This window comes from Osmerus mordax, chromosome 3 (genome assembly GCF_038355195.1).
Source record: "Osmerus mordax isolate fOsmMor3 chromosome 3, fOsmMor3.pri, whole genome shotgun sequence".
NCBI lineage: Eukaryota > Metazoa > Chordata > Actinopteri > Osmeriformes > Osmeridae > Osmerus > Osmerus mordax.
In genome coordinates, this window is record NC_090052.1 from 279,798 (window position 1) to 301,877 (window position 22,080).

Below are 22,080 nucleotides of genomic sequence, written 5' to 3' on the forward strand. Positions count from 1 at the left end.
TTAGGACATGGAGAAGAAAAGTTATGATGGAGGGGGAGATGGTTTGAAAGAGAGGGGAGGGTATAGGATCAAGGGGACAGGAGGTGGGGCGATGAGAGAGAATGAGGTCAGAGATCTCTGCCTCAGACAGGGGAGAAAAAGAGTTTAGACATTTAGTTGGGTCAGTCATGGAGGGTGAGAGGGTAGGAAAGGTGGGTTTAGGGAACCGACTGCTAATGTCGGCGACTTTTTTCTCAAAGAAGGAGGAGAAGTCGTCTGCTGTCAGGGTGGAGGGAGGGGGTGGGGGAGGTGGGTTAAGAAGGGTGGAGAAGGTAGAGAAAAGTTTGTGGGGGTTTGAAGCAGAGTTAATTTTGTTCAGAAAGTAGAGGGTTTTAGCACCAGTTATGTGAGAAGAGAAGGATTTTTTTTTTTTTTAAAGATTTTTGTACCCAGCATTACCAACAGCTAACTCAGTGTCTCCTGTCGGTGAGGCTGTTTAAGCACACATACGTACATCGCCTGATCACATTTACATTTACATTTATTCATTTAGCAGACGCTTTTATCCAAAGCGACTTCCAAGAGAGAGCTTTACAAAGTGCATAGGTCACTGATCATAACAACAAGATAGCCAAAACATGAAGCACACATTGTGAACAACCAAAGGGTTGATCACTGGAGTCTTTCAGGACTACAGATTTTAGAGACTACAGATTATTTTTTATTTTACCTCACGCGGGACGCCGGACTGCGACAGACCTTAAAATGCCCAGGTCTGCTCTATACTGTGGGGGCCGTGTTGTGGTGCCCAGGTCTGCTCTATACTGTGGGGGCCGTGTTGTGGTGCCCAGGTCTGCTCTATACTGTGGGGGCCGTGTTGTGGTGCCCAGGTCTGCTCTATACTGTAGGGGCCGTGTTGTGGTGCCCAGGTCTGCTCTATACTGTGGGGGCCGTGTTGTGGTGCCCAGGTCTGCTCTATACTGTGGGGGCCGTGTTGTGGTGCCCAGGTCTGCTCTATACTGTAGGGGCCGTGTTGTGGTGCCCAGGTCTGCTCTATACTGTGGGGGCCGTGTTGTGGTGCCCAGGTCTGCTCTATACTGTGGGGGCCGTGTTGTGGTGCCCAGGTCTGCTCTATACTGTGGGGGCCGTGTTGTGGTGCCCAGGTCTGCTCTATACTGTAGGGGCCGTGTTGTGGTGCCCAGGTCTGCTCTATACTGTGGGGGCCGTGTTGTGGTGCCCAGGTCTGCTCTATACTGTGGGGGCCGTGTTGTGGTGCCCAGGTCTGCTCTATACTGTGGGGGCCGTGTTGTGGTGCCCAGGTCTGCTCTATACTGTAGGGGCCGTGTTGTGGTGCCCAGGTCTGCTCTATACTGTGGGGGCCGTGTTGTGGTGCCCAGGTCTGCTCTATACTGTGGGGGCCGTGTTGTGGTGCCCAGGTCTGCTCTATACTGTAGGGGCCGTGTTGTGGTGCCCAGGTCTGCTCTATACTGTGGGGGCCGTGTTGTGGTGCCCAGGTCTGCTCTATACTGTGGGGGCCGTGTTGTGGTGCCCAGGTCTGCTCTATACTGTGGGGGCCGTGTTGTGGTCATATTGTGGGGACTGTGATGGTGACGTTTGAAGCTGTTAAAACAGGAGGCGTGGAGAGCATCACAGTGTTTTATTGGTAAAAGGACAGTCAGGCTATAATACACGAGGAGACGCTCCCCTCACAGGAATCATTCAGTTGACCACAATCAATAAAACCACACCACATGGTTTGGTCATTTTTTAATAATTGCATTTTATTAATTGAAACAAAAACGAGAAAAAAAACAATGCAAATAAAAAAAAAGAGCAAAAAACAAAAACGGAGCAGGAGGAGACACTTCAGTAAGGAGGTCCATGATGGGGGGAGATACAGGGGGGAACCAGGGGAGGAGGAGGGGAGAGGGGCAGGGGAGGAGGGGTGAGGGGCAGGGGAGGAGGGGTGAGGGGCAGGGGAGGAGGGGTGAGGGGCAGGGGAGGGGGGCAGCGGAGGGTGGGTCATGTACACACGAATACCTCTGCAGGACTGACTAGCTCCACCCAGACAGCAGGCAGGAGACACCAGAGAGGAAGGCACTAACCAGAGAGAGCAGAGTGACGAAACAAATACACCCCAACACAGCTGGGGGGCTCAGGTTGTTACCCTGGCAACAGGGTTGGTCTGGCCCCACCTTGGCCAGGATTACATCATGTGATTATCCTTCTCACCTGCAGGATGGCTGTATGTGAGAAAGAAAGAGTGTGTGTGTGTGTGAAGGTGTGTGTGTGACTGTATGTGTGAACAGAATGAATGCATGTCTTCACAACTCTCCAGAAGGAATATGGACCCCTTGTCGCACATTCAGCATGTGTTGGGCATCCTTACCCTGCAGACCCCACCCCCAACACTACTTAACCCTGCAGACCCAACCTCTAATCATATTAACCTTAACCCTAACACTACAAAGACGACCTCCCAAACCCTGACACAACCTAACCCTATCCCCCAACACCATTACCCCCCCAACCCAAACACTACAGGCTGTGCTACATTCAGATATTCTGATCAGAGATCCTCCCAGGACCCAAACCTCCTGCAGATCCTGATCTTAGAAGCTTTATGAACATTAGATGACTGAAGTTTGTTCAATCTTTAAAAAATAAGACAAACAAAAAACAAAACCACCCTCAAAGTTCTCGAACCAAGAACACAGTTCATTCTAGAACTGTTTCTCAGAGCTGCATCTGTTCGTGTGCAAATCCCCCTCATGCCCTCTCACACATACCCAGCATCTGTTCGTGTGCACATCCCCCCTCATGCCCTCTCACACATACCCTGCATCTGTTCGTGTGCACATCCCCCCTCATGCCCTCTCACACATACCCAGCAAACATCATTTACAACAAATGGACAAGAAAAAAAAAAAAAGGAGGAAAACAGGACAAACACATAGAAATATATAATATATATTCTTAAAAACTGGATTTTGTTTCAAGGTGATGTATGGAGCTTGGGACTGATGCCAACTGCATAAACATTCGTATTTTTGTTATTTTATACTTTGAACTGTTTTTGTTTTTTTACATTTCTTTTTTTTAATACTTAGATTTTTTTTTCACAAGTATTTTCTTTTCTTTAAAACAGAGTTAGGGGGATTAATGGGTATTTCATTTAAGTGATTAAAACATGCATCAACAAAAGATAAACCAGACAAAAGAAAGGCAGAATGTTTAGAAGTTGAGGGGGAGGGGATGGAAAGAGGGAGGAGGTGGTAGAAAGGATGGAGGTGAGGAGAGTATGGAGGGAGGAGGGGATGGAGGTGAGGAGAGTATGGAGGGAGGAGGGGATGGAGGTGGAAGGGATGGGGGAGGAGGGGGGGGATGGTGGAGGAGGGGAGGGGGGAGGAGGGGATGGGGGAGGAGGAGGGGAGGGGGGAGGAGGGGATGGGGAAGGAGGGGATGGGGGAGGAGGAGATGGGGAGGAGGAGGGGAGGGGGGAGGAGGGGATGGGGAGGAGGAGGGGATGGGGAGGAGTTGGAAGAGGTGGAGGAAAGGATGGAGGGAAACTTTTCTCCTCCCAGGGACACAGTTCAATCCTGACTGTCTACGATCGCCATGGAAACACACAATCAGAGAAAGTTCTAGGTGGTTCAGCTGAGCACCCCCTTCACCTGCCCCCCCTGCTAGGAGACACACCTTTCTCCTCCTCCTCTCTTCCTACGTTCTCCTGATGTCTGGGAGGGGGTGGAGATGGTGGTCCTTGTTATCCTGGTGTGCGTGTGTTTACATGTTCCGGTTAACAGGAGTGACGTAGTTGCGGGGGAACATGCCGGTGAGGCCGTGACAACCTCCCTTCCACCAGTTGGGGTCGGAGTTGTCCAGGACCTGGATGTAGTCTCCACGCCTAAAGCCAAGCTCCCCGTCCTCCTGGGGATCGAAGTCAAACAACGCCTGCACATAGGTTGGGTGCTGCGGGGAGAAACACACACACACACACACTTAGGGTTAGCATTTGAGTGCTGGAATTTCAGAATTAATTCCAAACTTCCACAAAATACAGGTCAACAACGTGTATCATCCTTCATCCTAAAGACAACCTGCTCTATGTCCCCCCCCTCGTACCTGGGTGACCTGCTCTATGTCCCCCCCTCGTACCTGGGTGACCTGCTCCATGTCCCCCCCCTCGTACCTGGGTGACCTGCTCTATGTCCCCCCCCTCGTACCTGGGTGACCTGCTCCATGTCCCCCCCCTCGTACCTGGGTGACCTGCTCCATGTCCCCCCCCTCGTACCTGGGTGACCTGCTCTATGTCCCCCCCCTCGTACCTGGGTGACCTGCTCTATGTCCCCCCCTCGTACCTGGGCGACCTGCTCTATGTCCCCCCCCTCGTACCTGGGTGACCTGCTCTATGTCCCCCCCTCGTACCTGGGCGACCTGCTCTATGTCCCCCCCTCGTACCTGGGTGACCTGCTCCATGTCCCCCCCCTCGTACCTGGGTGACCTGCTCTATGTCCCCCCCTCGTACCTGGGTGACCTGCTCCATGTCCCCCCCCTCGTACCTGGGTGACCTGCTCTATGTCCCCCCCTCGTACCTGGGTGACCTGCTCCATGTCCCCCCCCTCGTACCTGGGTGACCTGCTCTATGTCCCCCCCCTCGTACCTGGGTGACCTGCTCTATGTCCCCCCCCTCGTACCTGGGTGACCTGCTCTATGTCCCCCCCCTCGTACCTGGGTGACCTGCTCTATGTCCCCCCCCTCGTACCTGGGTGACCTGCTCTATGTCCCGGAGGAAGATCTGCTGGTTGCGAGACACGGAGGTGGAGCGGTGGTAGTCCACTAGCTCGTTCAAGGAGTTGAACTTCACCACCCAGAGGAAGTACTTCCCTGCCCCGTCACGCAGAACCTTGAAGTGCTGCACGTCATTACCAAACCTGGACCAGAGACAGGCAGGGAGACAGACAGACAGGTGAGTCAGACAGACAGATAATCACACAAACAGCTCAGACAGACAGACAGTCAGGTGAGTGAGACAGACAGCTAGACTCCGGAGTGCCAGCAGGGGGCAGCACTCCGCAGAGCAGACTGAGGAAGTGAGAGAGTTGATGACTGACAGGAAACACAAGTGTATGTGTATGGTGGTGATGTGAGTGTGCTCGTACTTGACTGAGAGAGAGAAGTCTCCTGGAGCGCTCTCACTCTCTCTGATGAGGAAGGCTCCGTCGTGGCGTTGCTTATTCAGCATCTCCTCTGCCTTGGCCCGGGGGATCTTCCCAAAGAACCACCTACACACACACACACACACACACACACCATTGAGTGAGGTGAGGCAGGTACGTACGGATGGGCCTTCATCTCTATGCATTTTTTGAGTTTGGGGGAAAGACAGGTAGGAGGAGAGACAGGTAGGAGGAGAGACAGGTGAGGCAGGTACGTACGGATGGGCCTTCATCTCTATGTAGTTTTTTGGGATGAAGCCGTCTTTTCCATTCAGCTCAGCTTTGTACCAGTTCTGATCACACTCTTCATTTAATACCTGGAGAGAGAGAGTGAGAGAGGGGGAGAAAGAAAGAAGTTAACCATACCCTAACATCAGACTAAATGGATGCACCATCCACAAACACGCGCGCGCGCACGCACGCACGCACACACCATCACTTCAACTTGTAATCTGAGCACAATAGAGACTGAAGAAAAGGATTATCTCCACCCAAACCACACACACACACACACCAACACACACACACCAACACACACACACCAACACACACACAGGTTTCCACCAGTATAGTGTAAGTAGCGGAGACAGACCAACAATGAGATAAGGGGGGATGGGGACAAGAGAAGTAATAAACTGTTAATTTGCTGACACATTTATCTCAATCCATCCAGGGAAGGATTTGAACCCTCAACTTCTTGATCTGCAGTGAAATGGTATACCACTGAGCTCCACCCATCTCTGGATGGAACTGAAGAAGGGAGAGATGGAATGTGTGAGGTAGGTCAGGGGGCAGAATGGAGGAGTGAGGTAGGTCAGGGGGCAGAATGGAGGAGTGAGGTAGGTCAGGGGGCAGAATGGAGGAGTGAGGTAGGTCATGGGGCAGAATGGGGAGTGAGGTAGGTCAGGGGGCAGAATGGAGGAGTGAGGTAGGTCAGGGGGCAGAATGGAGGAGTGAGGTAGGTCAGGGGGCAGAATAGAATGGGGAGTGAGGTAGGTCAGGGGGCAGAATGGAGGAGTGAGGTAGGTCAGGGGGCAGAATGGGGAGTGAGGTAGGTCAGGGGGCAGAATGGAGGAGTGAGGTAGGTCAGGGGGCAGTGCCATGATTGAAGACCGGAGCAGACGAGGATTAGACTAGAAAAAGGACATTAATCTGAGGACAGATACATTAATCTGAGGACAGATAAAGCTGCTTTATACTACAGAGCATCTCTAACCCTAACACCATCAATCCCTCTCTCTAACCAGCCCTGCATCCATCCCTCTCTCTAATCAGCCCTGCATCCATCCCTCTCTCTAACCAGCCCTGCATCCATCCCTCTCTCTAACCAGCCCTGCATCCATCCCTCTCTCTAACCAGCCCTGCATCCATCCCTCTCTCTAACCAGCCCTGCATCCATCCCTCTCTCTAACCATCCCTGCATCCATCCCTCTCTCTAACCATCCCTGCATCCATCCCTCTCTCTAACCATCCCTGCATCCATCCCTCTCTCTAACCATATCTGCATCCATCCCTCTCTCTAACCATCCCTGCATCCATCCCTCTCTCTAACCAGCCCTCTCTCTAACCAGCCCTCTCTCTAACCAGCCCTCTCTCTAACCAGCCCTCTCTCTAACCAGCCCTCTCTCTAACCAGCCCTCTCTCTAACCAGCCCTCTCTCTAACCAGCCCTGCATCCATCCCTCTAACCAGCCCTGCATCCACCCCTCTCTCTAACCATCCCTCTCTCTAACCAGCCCTGCATCCATCCCTCTCTCTAACCAGCCCTGCATCCACCCCTCTCTCTAACCATCCCTCTCTCTAACCATCCCTGCATTCATCCCTCTCTCTAACCAGCACTACATCCCTCCAGTCATCACTCTTGGCCATGCTTCTCTCTCCTGACCAACACTGAGGACCTCAAAAGCCTTCCTACCAAGAGAGCTGGGAGGAGGACAGAGAGCTGGGAGGGAGACAGAGAGCTGGGAGGGAGACAGAGAGCTGGGAGGGAGAGGGAGACAGAGAGCTGGGAGGGAGACATAGAGAGCTGGGAGGGAGACAGAGAGCTGGGAGGGAGACAGAGAGAGCTGGGAGGAGGACAGAGAGCTGGGAGGGAGACAGAGAGCTGGGAGGAGGACAGAGAGCTGGGAGGGAGACAGAGAGCTGGGAGGAGGACAGAGAGCTGGGAGGGAGACAGAGAGCTGGGAGGGAGACATAGAGAGCTGGGAGGAGGACAGAGAGCTGGGAGGGAGACAGAAAGCTGGGAGGGAGACAGAGAGCTGGGAGGGAGACATAGAGAGCTGGGAGGAGGACAGAGAGCTGGGAGGACAGAAAGCTGGGAGGGAGACATAGAGAGCTGGGAGGGAGACATAGAGAGCTGGGAGGGAGACAGAGAGCTGGGAGGGAGACATAGAGAGCTGGGAGGGAGACAGAGAGCTGGGAGGACAGAAAGCTGGGAGGGAGACATAGAGAGCTGGGAGGGAGACATAGAGAGCTGGGAGGGAGACATAGAGAGCTGGGAGGGAGACAGAGAGAGCTGGGAGGGAGACAGAGAGAGCTGGGAGGAGGACAGAGAGCTGGGAGGGAGACAGAGAGAGCTGGGAGGAGGACAGAGAGCTGGGAGGGAGACAGAGAGCTGGGACGAGGACAGAGAGCTGGGAGGGAGACAGAAAGCTGGGAGGGAGACATAGAGAGCTGGGAGGGAGACATAGAGAGCTGGGAGGGAGACATAGAGAGCTGGGAGGGAGACATAGAGAGCTGGGAGGGAGACAGAGAGAGCTGGGAGGGAGACAGAGAGAGCTGGGAGGGAGACAGAGAGAGCTGGGAGGGAGACAGAGAGAGCTGGGAGGGAGACATAGAGAGCTGGGAGGGAGACATAGAGAGCTGGGAGGGAGACAGAGAGAGCTGGGAGGGAGACAGAGAGAGCTGGGAGGAGGACAGAGAGCTGGGAGGGAGACAGAAAGAGCTGGGAGGAGGACAGAGAGCTGGGAGGACAGAAAGCTGGGAGGGAGACAGAGAGAGCTGGGAGGGAGACAGAGAGCTGGGAGGGAGACAGAGAGAGCTGGGAGGAGGACAGAGAGCTGGGAGGGAGACAGAGAGCTGGGAGGGAGACAGAGAGCTGGGAGGGAGACAGAGAGAGCTGGGAGGAGGACAGAGAGCTGGGAGGGAGACAGAAAGCTGGGAGGGAGACAGAGAGCTGGGAGGGAGACATAGAGAGCTGGGAGGGAGACAGAGAGAGCTGGGAGGGAGACAGAGAGCTGGGAGGGAGACAGAGAGCTGGGAGGGAGACATAGAGAGCTGTGAGGGAGACAGAGAGCTGGGAGGGAGACAGAGAGCTGGGAGGGAGACATAGAGAGCTGTGAGGGAGACAGAAAGCTGGGAGGACAGAAAGCTGGGAGGAGGACAGAAAGCTGGGAGGGAGACATAGAGCTGGGAGGGAGACATAGAGCTGGGAGGGAGACATAGAGCTGGGAGGGAGACATAGAGCTGGGAGGGAGACATAGAGAGCTGGGAGGGAGACATAGAGAGCTGGGAGGGAGACATAGAGAGCTGGGAGGGAGACATAGAGAGCTGGGAGGGAGACATAGAGAGCTGGGAGGGAGACATAGAGAGCTGTGAGGGAGACAGAGAGCTGGGAGGGAGACAGAGAGCTGGGAGGGAGACATAGAGAGCTGTGAGGGAGACATAGAGAGCTGGGAGGGAGACATAGAGAGCTGTGAGGGAGACAGAGAGCTGGGAGGGAGACAGAGAGCTGGGAGGGAGACAGAGAGCTGGGAGGGAGACAGAGAGAGGGAGAGGGAGAGAGGGGGAGGGGTGTATGGAAGGACAGCTGTTGTTAGTGTTAGAGGAGGAATTAGGACTCTGAGCTCCAGCCAAACACTACTCTCCCAGCTGTCCTCTGGTCCCATGTATAGAGCTATACACACACACACACACACACTCTCTCACACTACACCCCTCATCTCTCACACACACTACACCCCTCATCTCTCTCTCACACACACAATTATTTATTTGTGGTGGCGTTTATTTATTTACTCCTGTATTTATGTATTTTTACGGTTTAACATCGCACAAAAATATTTCATTGTAGCAGCGCATTGATTCCCAGCTCCTTCTTGGTGATTCCCTCCACACTATCTCACTCTCTCCTTCTCCCCCTCCCCCATCTCCCCTTTTTCCTCTCCCTCCTTCCTTCTCTCCCTCTCTCTCCCTCTCGACATGAAAGAACGGTAAACAAGCAAGGGGCAAGAATCCACAGAATTCAGACGAAAACCTGCGGATTTTCAAATAGAACGCATTTGTCCGAGGCAAAGACAGTGATGGTGCACTTCTACACAGCCATCATTAACCCTCGTGCTGCCTTCGGGTCACATGACCCAAAGGCTCATAACGAACCATCGTTGTGTTTACCCAATTTTACCCAATACAAAAACAAAAATTATTTTCTTTTAACATTCGCAATGTGGGGGGTCTGAGACAGCCCAACGGTTAAAAGAAAATGCTTAACTTTGTTTTTGTATGCGGTAAAGTTGTCGCAATACGACGGTGGGTCACAATGACTGATGGGTCAGAATGACCCGAAGATAACACAAGGGTTAAGTCCATCCTCACCTCCTCCATCACCATCTGGTACGCCGCTGCCACTGCCAAGGACAAGAGCAGACTGCAGCGTATCATCCGCACTGCTGAGAAGGTGATCGGCTGCAATCTGCCTGCCCTCGAGGACCTGCACACTAGGGCTGTCCCCGACTAAGATTTTCTTTGGTCGACCAAGACTCGACTAAAGCGTCTGAAAATCGACTAATCGGAATTTGAAACCCTTTTTTTTTTTTTTACAAAAAAGAAAGTACAAACATTTTCCCGATCTGACTCAATGGCTGCTGGACATCGCAGATTCAGCCGCTAATAGCCTACTAATAATAAGACTCGTATCACCAGTCCTGTTGTAACCGAATGCCGATCGTATTTAGTATCTCTTACAATGTACTACAAATTAAAAATATTGTTTGTTTAACATGCAAATCATCAGAGCGCGCTTATCACTGTCTGAAAACTTGCAGCATGCGAACTTACGTAGAAGATGAGTGGGGAACGGTGCAACAGAGAAAGATTTTGTTGTCTTGGCTGGAGAAGATATGTAGGGAGTGTAGGGAGTCAGGTGGCAGAGCGGTTAGGGAAGCGGGCTTGTAATCGTGACGTTGTGTCCTTGGGCAAGGCACTTCACCCTACTTGCCTCGGGGGAATGTCCCTGTGCTTACTGTAAGTCGCTCTGGATAAGAGCGTCTGCTAAAGGACTAAATGTAAATGTAATCAGAAGGTTGCCAGTTTGATTCCCGGCTGTGCCAGATGACGTTGTGTCCTTGGGTAAGGCACTTCACCCTACTTGCCTCGGGGGAATGTCCCTGTACTTACTGTAAGTCGCTCTGGATAAGAGCGTCTGCTAAATGCCTAAAATGTAAATGTAAAAATGTAAATAATGTCATTCGATTTGGATGTGATTCTTATAATAGGCATATTCATTTTTCAACCCAGCGCGTTAGCATGAGAGAAGTAGGGCTAGGCCAACTTACGTTTTTCAGGTGGTAAGCTACATCATATTCAACGTCAAACTATAAAAAATAAACCGTTGTTGGCAGAGTTTGCATTCAACGTTTTTCGAGTCACCCGGTACTTTGTAAATGTACTTTAATGAAATGTTGCCATACCACAGATTTCTTTGTCATTTTGACTAATAACACAAAGACAAAGTAGTCTATGGCAGAGTTTGTAGTTCGGCAGCCAATTGTGCTCGTGCCGTGTGCAAAATACCAAACCAAAACAAAGCGCAGATTAACGAAAAAGAAAACAGTAACACCTTTTCTTTTAAATTATATATTTTTAGAGTTGCTTTATTTGTCTTAAATAATATAATCTACAATTTCTGTATAACATTTAGTTAATTCAGCAATGATGACACAAGCGGGAATCAGATCTCACACTGCCATACGGCAGCTCGACTAAAAAAATCTTAGTCGACCAAGAGCATATCGACCAGAAAATCGACTAGTCTACTGAGTGGGGAAAGCCCTACTGCACACTTTGAGGACCCTGAGGCGAGAGAGGAAGATTGTGGCCGACTCCTCCCACCCTGGACACACTCTGTTCCAGCCACTCCCCTCCGGCAGAAGGTCCATCAGGACCAAAACCTCACGCCACAAGAACAGTTTCTTTCCTTCAGCCACTGGCCTCATCAACAAGGCCCAGGGTTCACACTGACTTTAAACCACAGACTTTAAACCATTGTCATTTTTGCACCTATGTCATATTTGCACTAAACATACATTATATACATTATAGCTATTTTATACTTATATTTATTTTATTCTACATACCTGTCCCCTTAGTATTAGTTAGTATAAGTTAATTAGACTTTGCACCTTTTTTATAGTACAGTTAGATTTACTCCTATATGTTGAATGTATGCACCCTCCTGCCAAAGTAAATTCCTTGTCTGTGCAAACTTTCATGGTGATTAAATTCATATTACGTATCTATTATTAAAACATCAAAAAACACAAAAAATGCTAAGAATTGAAAAAGAAACGCTTATCGACCAAAATTACAGCAAGCGACAGGGCCAGGGAGTTTTCAGGCAATCTTCATGAAGATGCAGGGTTTCCCGCAGAAAATGTATTAGTTAAGGTAGTTGGGTGGGGTTTGCCGTCAGGGGGGGAGGGGGGGGCAGATTCCGCAGAGTTTCAGTCTGAATAACCTCAGAAAATGGGGAAAAAAATCTGCGTATTACGTATGGGCCTGGTGAAGCCTCCCAGGTGAGAGAGTGAGGCCTCCCAGGTGAGAGAGTGAGGCCTCCCAGGTGAGAGAGTGAGGCCTCCCAGGTGAGAGAGTGAGGCCGAGCAGGTGAGAGAGTGAGGCCGAGCAGGTGAGAGAGTGAGGCTAAGCAGGTGAGAGAGTGAGGCTGAGCAGGTGAGAGAGTGAGGCTGAGCAGGTGAGAGAGTGAGGCCTCCCAAGTGAGAGAGTGAGGCCTCCCAGGTGAGAGAGTGAGGCCTCCCAAGTGAGAGAGTGAGGCCTCCCAAGTGAGAGAGTGAGGCTGAGCAGGTGAGAGGGTGAGGCTGAGCAGGTGAGAGAGTGAGGCTGAGCAGGTGAGAGAGTGAGGCCTCCCAAGTGAGAGAGTGAGGCCTCCCAAGTGAGAGAGTGAGGCCTCCCAAGTGAGAGAGTGAGGCCTCCCAAGTGAGAGAGTGAGGCCTCCTAGGTGAGAGGGTGAGGCTGAGCAGGTGAGGCTGAGCAGGTGAGAGAGTGAGGCCTAATGTGAGGATGATGGGACCAGTCACACTGCCCCACCACGGTCAGGATGCTGCTGTAACCGTGGAGATGGGATGTGAGTAGGGCTTCTGTGGAACTGTAGCTTTCTCTCGAAGCAAAAAAGATGATGCAAGCTACACAATAATGTAGGCTAGTGTAAACATTTCCATAAGACTGTGTGTTGGTGTGTATGTGTGCGTATTTATGCGTGTGTGCAGACGGTGTGTGTGTGGGGGGGTGCAGACTGTGTGTACGCGTGTGTGTGTAGACGGTGGAACAAAAGCCAAAGACGAGAATTTACTTCTGTGGAAAGCACCCGAAACAGGATATGAGAACTGGGTTGTTGCACCCTGCAACATTCCCACAGCAGTCTGCTCTAACCCTACCCACTCATGCTGGCTAGGCCTACCAACTGTAGTCACGCTAGCTAGTCCTACCCACTCTAGTTGCGCCAGCTAGGTCTACCCACTCCAGTCATGCTAGCTAGTCCAGTCATGCTAGCTAGTCCTCTCCACTTCAGTCATGCTAGTTGGTCTACCCACTCCAGTCATGCTAGCTATTCCAGTCATGCTAGCTAGTTCTCTCCACTTTAGTCATGCTAGTTGGGTCTACCCACTCCAGTCATGCTAGCTAGGTCTACCCACTCCAGTCATGCTAGCTAGTCCTCTCCACTCCAGTCATGCTAGCTAGTCCTCTCCACTTTAGTCATGCTAGTTGGGTCTACCCACTCCAGTCATGCTAGCTAGGTCTACCCACTCCAGTCATGCTAGCTAGGTCTACCCACTCCAGTCATGCTAGTTGGGTCTACCCACACTTGGTCTGGGGGACCAAACCCTTTCCCATACGTTCCCACGGCCACAGTGATTAGATGAGTCTTTCCCCTCTTGTTCACCTGGCCCCTTTTTTCATCCTTTGCGTTGTAATAGGATCGATAAGTCTACACCAGGGGTGTCAAACTCATTTTCACCAAGGGCCACATCAGCATTATGGTTGCCCTCAAAGGGCCAGTTGTAACTACGATGTAACGATGTTACATCAACATTGTTTTTATCTGTAGCTTTTATTGACATATTCTGCTGCGATTGCAGTCCGCCTTCTAATTCTTGGACAATCGGCTGTTTTTCTTGGAGACTAAATTTGGCATATTTATCTCTGTGTTTGGTGTCAAAAGGCCGACGGAGATTGTACTCTTTAACGACCGACATCACCTCATAACACAAAATACGTACCGGTTTTTCTCCTTAAAGCATAAACATGTATTAGCTTTCCCATCTTTCTTGAAAGTGCCTTCCATCCACGGAAATGGATCATATTACTTTTTAAATGTATACAATTTTTGAGACTGCTTATCGATCCGAGTGTTAATCAGGTGCGGAGCCAGACGTTGTAAATAGGGGTGCTCCGATCAGGATTTTGGGGCCGATCACCGATTGCTAGAAGCAGTATCGGCCGATACGAGTACCAATCACCGGTCTTTTTTATAGCTTTTTTTTTTTCTCCTAAATTCTTACAGCCCCTTAGTATTAGTTATACCTTGTACCGTTAGTAGTTTGTATAGTTACACTTGTACACCACTATTCAAGATTTATGATCCCTATATGTTGAATGTATGGACCTTCCTGCCAGAGTAAATTCCTTGTCTGTGCAAACTTTCATGACGATTATGATCAGGATTAAGGGGTCTGTTTGAAGCCTTCTATTCATCATGTAGCCCTAACCTTAACCCTGTATCTATTTAACTATTATTAACAACAATGTATATTAAGTATAAAAAAGAATAGATGATAAAATATTAAGAATTAACAACTGTTTATTTCGTGGCAGGAAACATGTTTAACATATTCCACTTTTCCATGCTTTTTAGAGACGCAACATAAACCATAACAGTCTATGCTGGGTCTGGTCTTCAATCTACCCAGACGCTCCCATGTTACCCCGCTCCTCATCTCCCTCCACTGGCTTCCCATCACGGCCCGTATGAGATTCAAGACTCTGGTACTGAGCTTCCGAGCGCTGAAAGGGACTGCACCCGACTACATCAACTCTCTTCTCCAGCCTTACACCGCCCCCCGCCCCTGCCACCTACGGTCTTCTTCTGACAACCGTCTGGTGGTCCCACCGCTCAAGAGCGCCCGGTCCCAACACAAGCTCTTCTCCTGTCTGGCCCCCCAATGGTGGAATCAACTCCCCACCTCCATCAGGGACACTGACTGTCTCCCCACCTTCAAGAAAAGGCTCAAGACGCAGTTGTTCCGGGAGTACAACGGCACTTAAGGCCGATTTATACTTCTCCGTTTTTACGGAGACGGACACAGGGAACGCCCTCTCCGACGAGGAATTCCCTCTCTGTGCCCTCTCCGAGCCCCTCGGAGAGCTCTACGTGCACCTCCTGATTTTCCTGACTATCCGTCTGTCATTTTACGGATACCCCTTGGCTGTGATTGGTCCGTATTAAGAACCGCTTGCGTAAGGGGCGGGGTTGCCGTGATAAACAGGACGAACAGAATCCTTTGTCCGCCATTGCTGTAAGTTTTTACAATTCATATTTCAGCTAAACAGTACATGTAAATCAGCATCTGAATAAAAATGTGACGAGAAATGGGCAGTGTAGTTGCTGAAAATGTACGCATTTTATTGATGAAACGGCTAATTTGTACATTTGCTCCGACTTTTCGATAACCTAGCTAGCATCGCAGTGCAGCGCCACCTACTCTTCTGGCAGTGAAGTGTTTTCAGCACCCACAGCCTTCGGAGTACTATAAATTCAACCAATCCGTCCGACTCCGTCCGTCCGTAACGGAGTCGGAGAAGTATAATTCGGCCTTTAGGAATGCTTGGCTGGACCTGATGTTAGTTTCCTCCAGGATCACAATGACTCTTATTGAGAGACTTGTTGCTCTTGTTGGTTAGTTGTAACGGTTTTAAATTCTTGTACTCGCTGTGAAATATGTTACTGTTGATTGTTTTTCTACAGGTACACTCTTGCACTTTTTGAGTTTCATGTTGTTTAATTGTAACTTGTTTAACTGCATGCTCTTATGGTTCTTCCCTTTGGCACTTATTTGGTTTTTCACAATGTATGCTTCATGTTTTGGCTGCTTGCAATGTTTGGGGCTATCTCGTTGTTATGATCAGTGACCTATGCTCTTTTGTAAATCTCTCTCTTGGAAGTCTCTTTGGATAAAAGCATCTGCTAAATGCATAAATGTAAATGTTATTGATAACCGCTTATAAATAAACAAATGTAACTTCCTGTCGAATAATAAATTACAAAAACAGAATATTTATACATTTTAAGGCCATAGTCAAAATATTGTTTCACATTGTCTACCAATCTGAGTATTTAAAATTATTATCGGCCGATAATGATCGGCGACCGATCAATCGGAGCACCCTTAGTTGTAAACATTCGGGGGGGATTTGCCCAAACCTAGGACGTATTCTGTGTCTGATGTGATGCTAGAAGGGACTTCCACAGTTAATGTGAGCGCGCACAGCGTGCATTTCTTTTGTCTTTGCGTTAAACACTGATGTGTGTACACTGCTGTCAAGAGGCGGTACGTCGTCACTTTGCCATAATCGAAATTCATTGTGACAGATGTAGTTTATGGTCGATGCACGCTGTAAAGCAGCGTAGACTTATTTCAATACACCATTTAAGCTCCCGCAATATTTGGCGCGTGGGCCTTTACTTTGAAACGAGGTCTACACAGTATGATATTATATTTGCTCCTAAAAGCTATGGAAGATGGGGATAAACTCCAAATGTACCTTACCCTATTTATAGTAAATTTGCAATAGGTTGCTAGTCGGCTTATTGCTACAAACAACACGCCATAATTTTTTTTTTTTCCCCAAAGAGATTTAGAGAGAGACTGGGGGTCTGTTGTTTTGCAGTAGAAGGCTCAGTTCTGACAGCAAATCCCATGCTGGGATAGTAAAGGAGTCCTGACATGGTGTCTCTCTGCGTGACTGGCTGGTTCTCTGCGTGACTGGCTGGTTCTCTGCGTGACTGGCTGGTTCTCTGCGTGACTGGCTGGTTCTCTGCGTGATTGGCTGGTTCTCTGGGTGACTGGCTGGTTCTCTGGGTGATTGGCTGGTTCTCTGCGTGACTGGCTGGTTCTCTGCGTGACTGGCTGGTTCTCTGCGTGACTGGCTGGTTCTCCGGGTGACTGGCTGGTTCTGGTCACTCAGAGACAATAGTTTGGAGTGTGTAGCTTCCTCTTTTTCAGCCCAGATGACACACAATCACACAACACGCTCCATGGTATTAGTTAAGCCTCCACATTTCCATTTTAAGCCAACAGAAGATAAAGACTGAGTGGAGTTTCCGACAGCTGCCTCAGAGGAAGAAGAGGAACAGTGTAGGATGGGGCCACCTCACCATGTCACATACTCTAACTTATTAACTAACTAACCCTATCTGCTTAACTAACTAACCCTATCTGCTTAACCAACTAACCCTATCTGCTTAACTAACTAACTAACTAACTAATTAACCCTAAATTACTAACCCTCAATAACTAACTACCTAACTGTAACTCCCTAACTAACCCCCTTCTGTATAATCCAACATTTCCTGTAGAAGCCACTTCTCCATTCGCAGAGGAAGTCATGAGGTCATCAGCTTCTTAGAAATGGATCTGAAGTTAAAACGTCTGTTGCAGACCCATTCCCTTCCCCTCCCCCTAACTTCACTTTTTAACTAATATCTTCTCTCCATCACTCCTTTCTTAACCCAACTTCTCTGCTAACACCTTCTCCCCCCCAGCCCCTCCTCCACCGCCCCCAGCCCCCCCCCCCCCAGCCCCTCCCCCCCCCCCCAAGCCCCAGCCCCTCCTCCTCCACCAATTACAGAGCTGCTTCTCTGCCAGACTGCCGGCTGTGAAAATTACAGATATCCGTTTTTTCTTTCTCTGATATGCAAATTTTATAAGTACACTTATATTTAGCTCCCTTCTCTCTGTGCTGACTTGATCACTTCAACTTCTCCTCCTCCCCCCCTCCCCCTCTTGAAAGGGCTGCGAGGCCTGGGTTAGGGTTACGAGGCCTGAGACTCAAGGAGGACCATCCTCAGTATGACACACCCTACCCAAAACCCCATCTGGTCCCCTCTTCTCCTCTCCTCCTTCCTCTCTTTCCTCCCTCTTCTCCTCTCCTCCTTCCTCTCTTTCCTCCCTCTTCTCCTCCATCCTTCCTCTCTTTCCTCCCTCTTCTCCTCTCCTCCTTCCTCTCTTTCCTCCTCCTTCCTTCCTCTCTTTCCTCCCTCTTCTCCTCTCCTCCTTCCTCTCTTTCCTCCCTCTTCTCCTCTCCTCCTTCCTCTTCTCCTCTCCTCCTTCCTCTTCTCCTCTCCTCCTTCCTCTTCTCCTCTCCTCCTTCCTCTTTCCTCCCTCTTCTCGTCTCCTCCTTCCTCTCTTTCCTCCCTCTTCTCCTCTCCTCCTTCCTCTCTTTCCTCCCTCTTCTCGTCTCCTCCTTCCTCTCTTTCCTCCCTCTTCTCGTCTCCTCCTTCCTCTCTCTCCTCCCTCTTCTCCTCTCCTCCTTCCTCTCTTTCCTCCCTATTCTCCCTCATCTGCAACTCTTCTCCCCTCTCCTCCCTCCCTCCCTCCTCTCTTTCCTCCCTTTGCTCCTCCATCCCTCATCTGCAACTCTTCTCTCCTCCATGCTTCCTTAACCCTTCTCCTCCCTCTAATCCTGCAGTGCTTCAGTCTTAACCATCACTGATGGGACGGAGTTAGATCACATTCAGAAAGCGGCCCCTGCAACACACACACACCTAGCATACCAGTTCTCACTACCTGCATGTTCTCACATATGGAAGACTGTTGCTAGTCAACACAAATTTGTGTTGATAGCAACAGAGTACAGTTCCTGTCTGGTAGCTGAGATGTGGTTGATTTGCCATGTGCCTGATCCTTAACTTCTGACCAACTATATACTGAAGTATGCACTTCTGATCCTTGATTCTATGTCACCCTGGATAAAAGCATCAGCAAAATGAATAATAAAATGCTGAGTGTGATGTGGATGGCTGGGGCAGCTGGAGCGGGCAGGCCATGCAGGTTGGATTTACAGGATTTAGCCTTCGTGGAGCAGAAGCCTGCTAGCATGTGATCCACTTCCCGACAGTCTAGCTATCTCTCCCTTTCTTACTCCTGTCATACAAACACACAAACCCTGTCTCCATCTATATCTGTCTCTCCACCCCCGAATCTGTTTCTGTCCCCCTCTTCTCTCCCTCCATCTCCCCCTCTCTCCCTCCATCATTAAAAAGACACACGCAAGATCAAACAAATACCAGCTCTAGAGCTTATGCACAACGCCAACATGCCCTCTTCCTCCACCCCACCCAGTGACGTTCAGGATTATGATGATTGCATTTAAATCCCAGCCCTTCTACGGCCACAATGGCTCTGTGTCCTTCCTTAATATCCCTGATATCCTATCACACAGAGAATGGCTTGAACTCTGCAGAGAGACAGAGAGGGAGGGGGGATAGAGGGATAGAGGGAGGGAGAGAGAAGGATGCATAGAAAGAGAGGGGGAGAGAGAAAGAGGGAGAGAAAGAGAGATATAGAGAGAAAGAGAGGGGGGGAGAGAAAGGGGGAGAGAGAAAGAGAGAGATAAACTGGTGTGCTGTCCCCCTCCGAGGGCACACCTGGTTCCACCTTCATTGCTCCACCTGGTTCCACCTTCATTGCTCCACCTGGTTCCACCTTCATTGCTCCAGCATCACCCAGAAAACCCAGAACAAGAATGTTTCTAGAACAATAATTTACCTACAACAGAACCACCTCATATTCTCCAGCAGACTCCCTCACTGACCCCTGACCCCCTCAGTGCTCTAGAGGACAACATGAGGGCTCTATGCAGAAAGGGAACATAGATATTAATTTTCCTTGAAAACCATTTCACTTTCATAAGACAAACATTTCCTGGAATCTAGTTTGTATAATTCAAATCACTATTCCAGGCAATGATTGAGCACCAAAAATAGCGGTTATTAACTGCCTCTGGGCACTGAAGATTACTGCAGTACAGAGAACATCAAGTAGTGTAGCAACCTTTGGCAGACATACATTTATTACACTAACATATCTCACTAGACCTGGCTATTAATTTGTCAATATTTAACAACATGATGAAGCAACACATCTTCAACTAAAACCCTGTAGGTAAAGTGTAGGGTGACGGTGTTTTGGTATGTCAGCTGTCCAACTTATGGGATACACAAAGGACACGAAAACATTCACCAACCTTAAGTTAAAACGGATACGAAACATGATACATTTAGAGAGATGATTTAACTGGTATTTACCTTTAATATTTCCCCACGTTTAAAACTTAATTCGTCATCAGCAGTGGCTTTAAAGTCATATTTTGCGATGGCCTCCATAGCTTCGGTGGTTGGGATAGTTGTGTGGCTATAGCCGTGCGTGCCCAGGCACTCACAGTGAAACACAGCCGCGGTTCTCCCGAGTCTCTCCTCCCGTCTAGGACCCGTCCCTGGCCGGTAGGATCCTCACATTCAGGGCACTCGGAGGTACCTGCAAATAAAAACAACATCGGTGGTCCGTGTTCAGTAGTTCTAGAGCGAAGCTAGCTAGCTGACCAGATGGTCAAGCAGGTAACGTCCGAGTGTCCCGATTGAATAACGTTACTGTTATGTGCTTAAAACCATGATACGGTGACAGCCAAACAGCGTATTAAACGACTGAATGTATTTAGCGTTTCTGTGCCAACATTTTAGTAAAATACGTGATTACATCATATCTAGGCAGATGGATGTCGTTCTCAGTGCACTCCAATAATGGTAGACCGGATTTGACAGCAGGCACAGACTGGTAGACTGGCTAGCTAGCTAGCTAGCTAGCAGCATTGTCCAGAGAGTGCACAGACAACGTATCCACGATTTCCCCATCAGCCGTGACAAAGAACAAATATGTCAATCATATTCTTAACTTTTCTGAACGAAAAGTGTTTGTATACTTCACAGTAGTCACAGCTAGAAAGTGCAGACGCCACAAAAGAGTGTGTGAACCCACCCGTCCAAAGCAGTAAGGTACTAGCAGGCAGTCCTAGCTAGGTAGCTAGTATTTACATTGCTAACAGCTTATCATCCGTAATGAAGTTACAGTTTCACACAGTTAGCTAACGTAGGTAATAAACCAGACATGCAGTCAGACTGGTCATTAACAGAGTTACAACACATCAACATGCTTTGGAAATGTTTCGTGTCCATGGACATGATAACTACACAGGCAGGCCTACTAGCGTTGCTAGCTAGCCAACAAGTAAAAACAAGAAAACAAATTCTTCATTGGGTTCCTTCGTTTTGAGTCACCAGGGTGATGCCCCGTCAACTGGGAAGGGTCACAGAGACCCGCCTGTCCCGTGTAATGGTGTCAAGAAACTGTTCCTTAAACCAACCTAGCACAAACGTCTCTACGTTCAGCTGCAGGTGGAAAAAAACATGTAGATTACTTAACCAAGGGGAAGACATTAGCCAACACTAGCTCTAGGTTTTAACTTTTACTTTAGAAAGTTATAAACTCTCAACTTATCGAAACGTTGAAACGTGTTTTAACTGAATGTTTTACTATTTACAAAAAGTGTAGAAACTATCATATTTCTGGTTGTTTCATTTAACTGGCGAATGACAATCAACCATGTGGTGTCGACATGCAAGTACGTCTATAGACAAACGTACATATTTAGTTTTTCTACAAATATACAAGAGTATATAGATAATGCATAACATACATACACCCACGTGATATCCATAACTGTCAACAATAATGGGCTAACGGTGTTGGAAAATGACGGGTGCAGCGTGGGGCGGCCCAATTGCCTAAACGAAGAGACCCATACCTTACCAGCAAGCTAGTTACCGTTAGCTCACGTTAATGGTGTCTAGATAACTTTTGGTGGATAGCGATAAACGAGAAAACTCACCCTTCTAGGCAATAGGTTTTAGTCCAATGTCTTGTTCAATAAAATGTCCCCCGTATTTGTATCCCTCTGTTTATTTCCTTTTTTAGATGTGAAATAAAAATGTCTGTTTTTTTTTTTTGCCCGAGCTATCGTGCGTGTATTTCCGCTTCCTTCCAGATGCAGACGGGACTGCTGCTGTTACCGCTGCAGCCTCTCCCTCGTTGTGCGGGGTGGCTGGGTAACATATCGCGATATCTTCACCCCTTTTCAATGGTTGAATATACGTCGGTATTTCCTTTGGGAGACAGAAGCGGTAGATTCTTAAACAGTTATCACTTTTACATGGTTGTGTAATTACGGTATACGACAGGGAATATGATATCACTTATACTCATGGTACCTGGTATGATTTTGCATAAAAAAGATTGTGTGTATTAGAATTTAAACTTGGAAATAAACTTGAACTTGGTAAAGACAAATATTCAAATTTCTGTGGAACCAGCGTTTCGGTAAAATGTTGAAAAGTGCGACATCTACTGAAAACCTTGAGAACTGTTGCTCAAATTTGCAAGAGCCAGTTTGTGTGAGCGCGATTTGTTTGTGTGTACGTTTTGTTGGAACTGTAAAGTAGGTAATGAACTGCAGGACATTTAGCATTACATTTTTATATT

At 48.9% G+C, this 22,080-nt stretch overlaps 1 protein-coding gene across 1 annotated transcript; it reads right to left on the reverse strand.

The window, feature by feature from the left end:
* Nucleotides 1-3,497: 3,497 nt before the first annotated feature.
* grb2b (growth factor receptor-bound protein 2b) lies at nt 3,498-21,576 on the reverse strand. Its single transcript, XM_067233019.1, has 6 exons — nt 21,431-21,576; nt 19,794-20,022; nt 5,418-5,515; nt 5,142-5,264; nt 4,745-4,913; nt 3,498-3,951 (listed from the first exon to the last, which is right to left on the reverse strand). Exons 2-6 carry the CDS (start codon nt 19,869-19,871, stop codon nt 3,766-3,768), a joined length of 654 nt encoding a protein of 217 aa, XP_067089120.1. The 5' UTR covers nt 19,872-20,022; nt 21,431-21,576; the 3' UTR covers nt 3,498-3,765.
* Nucleotides 21,577-22,080: the final 504 nt, after the last annotated feature.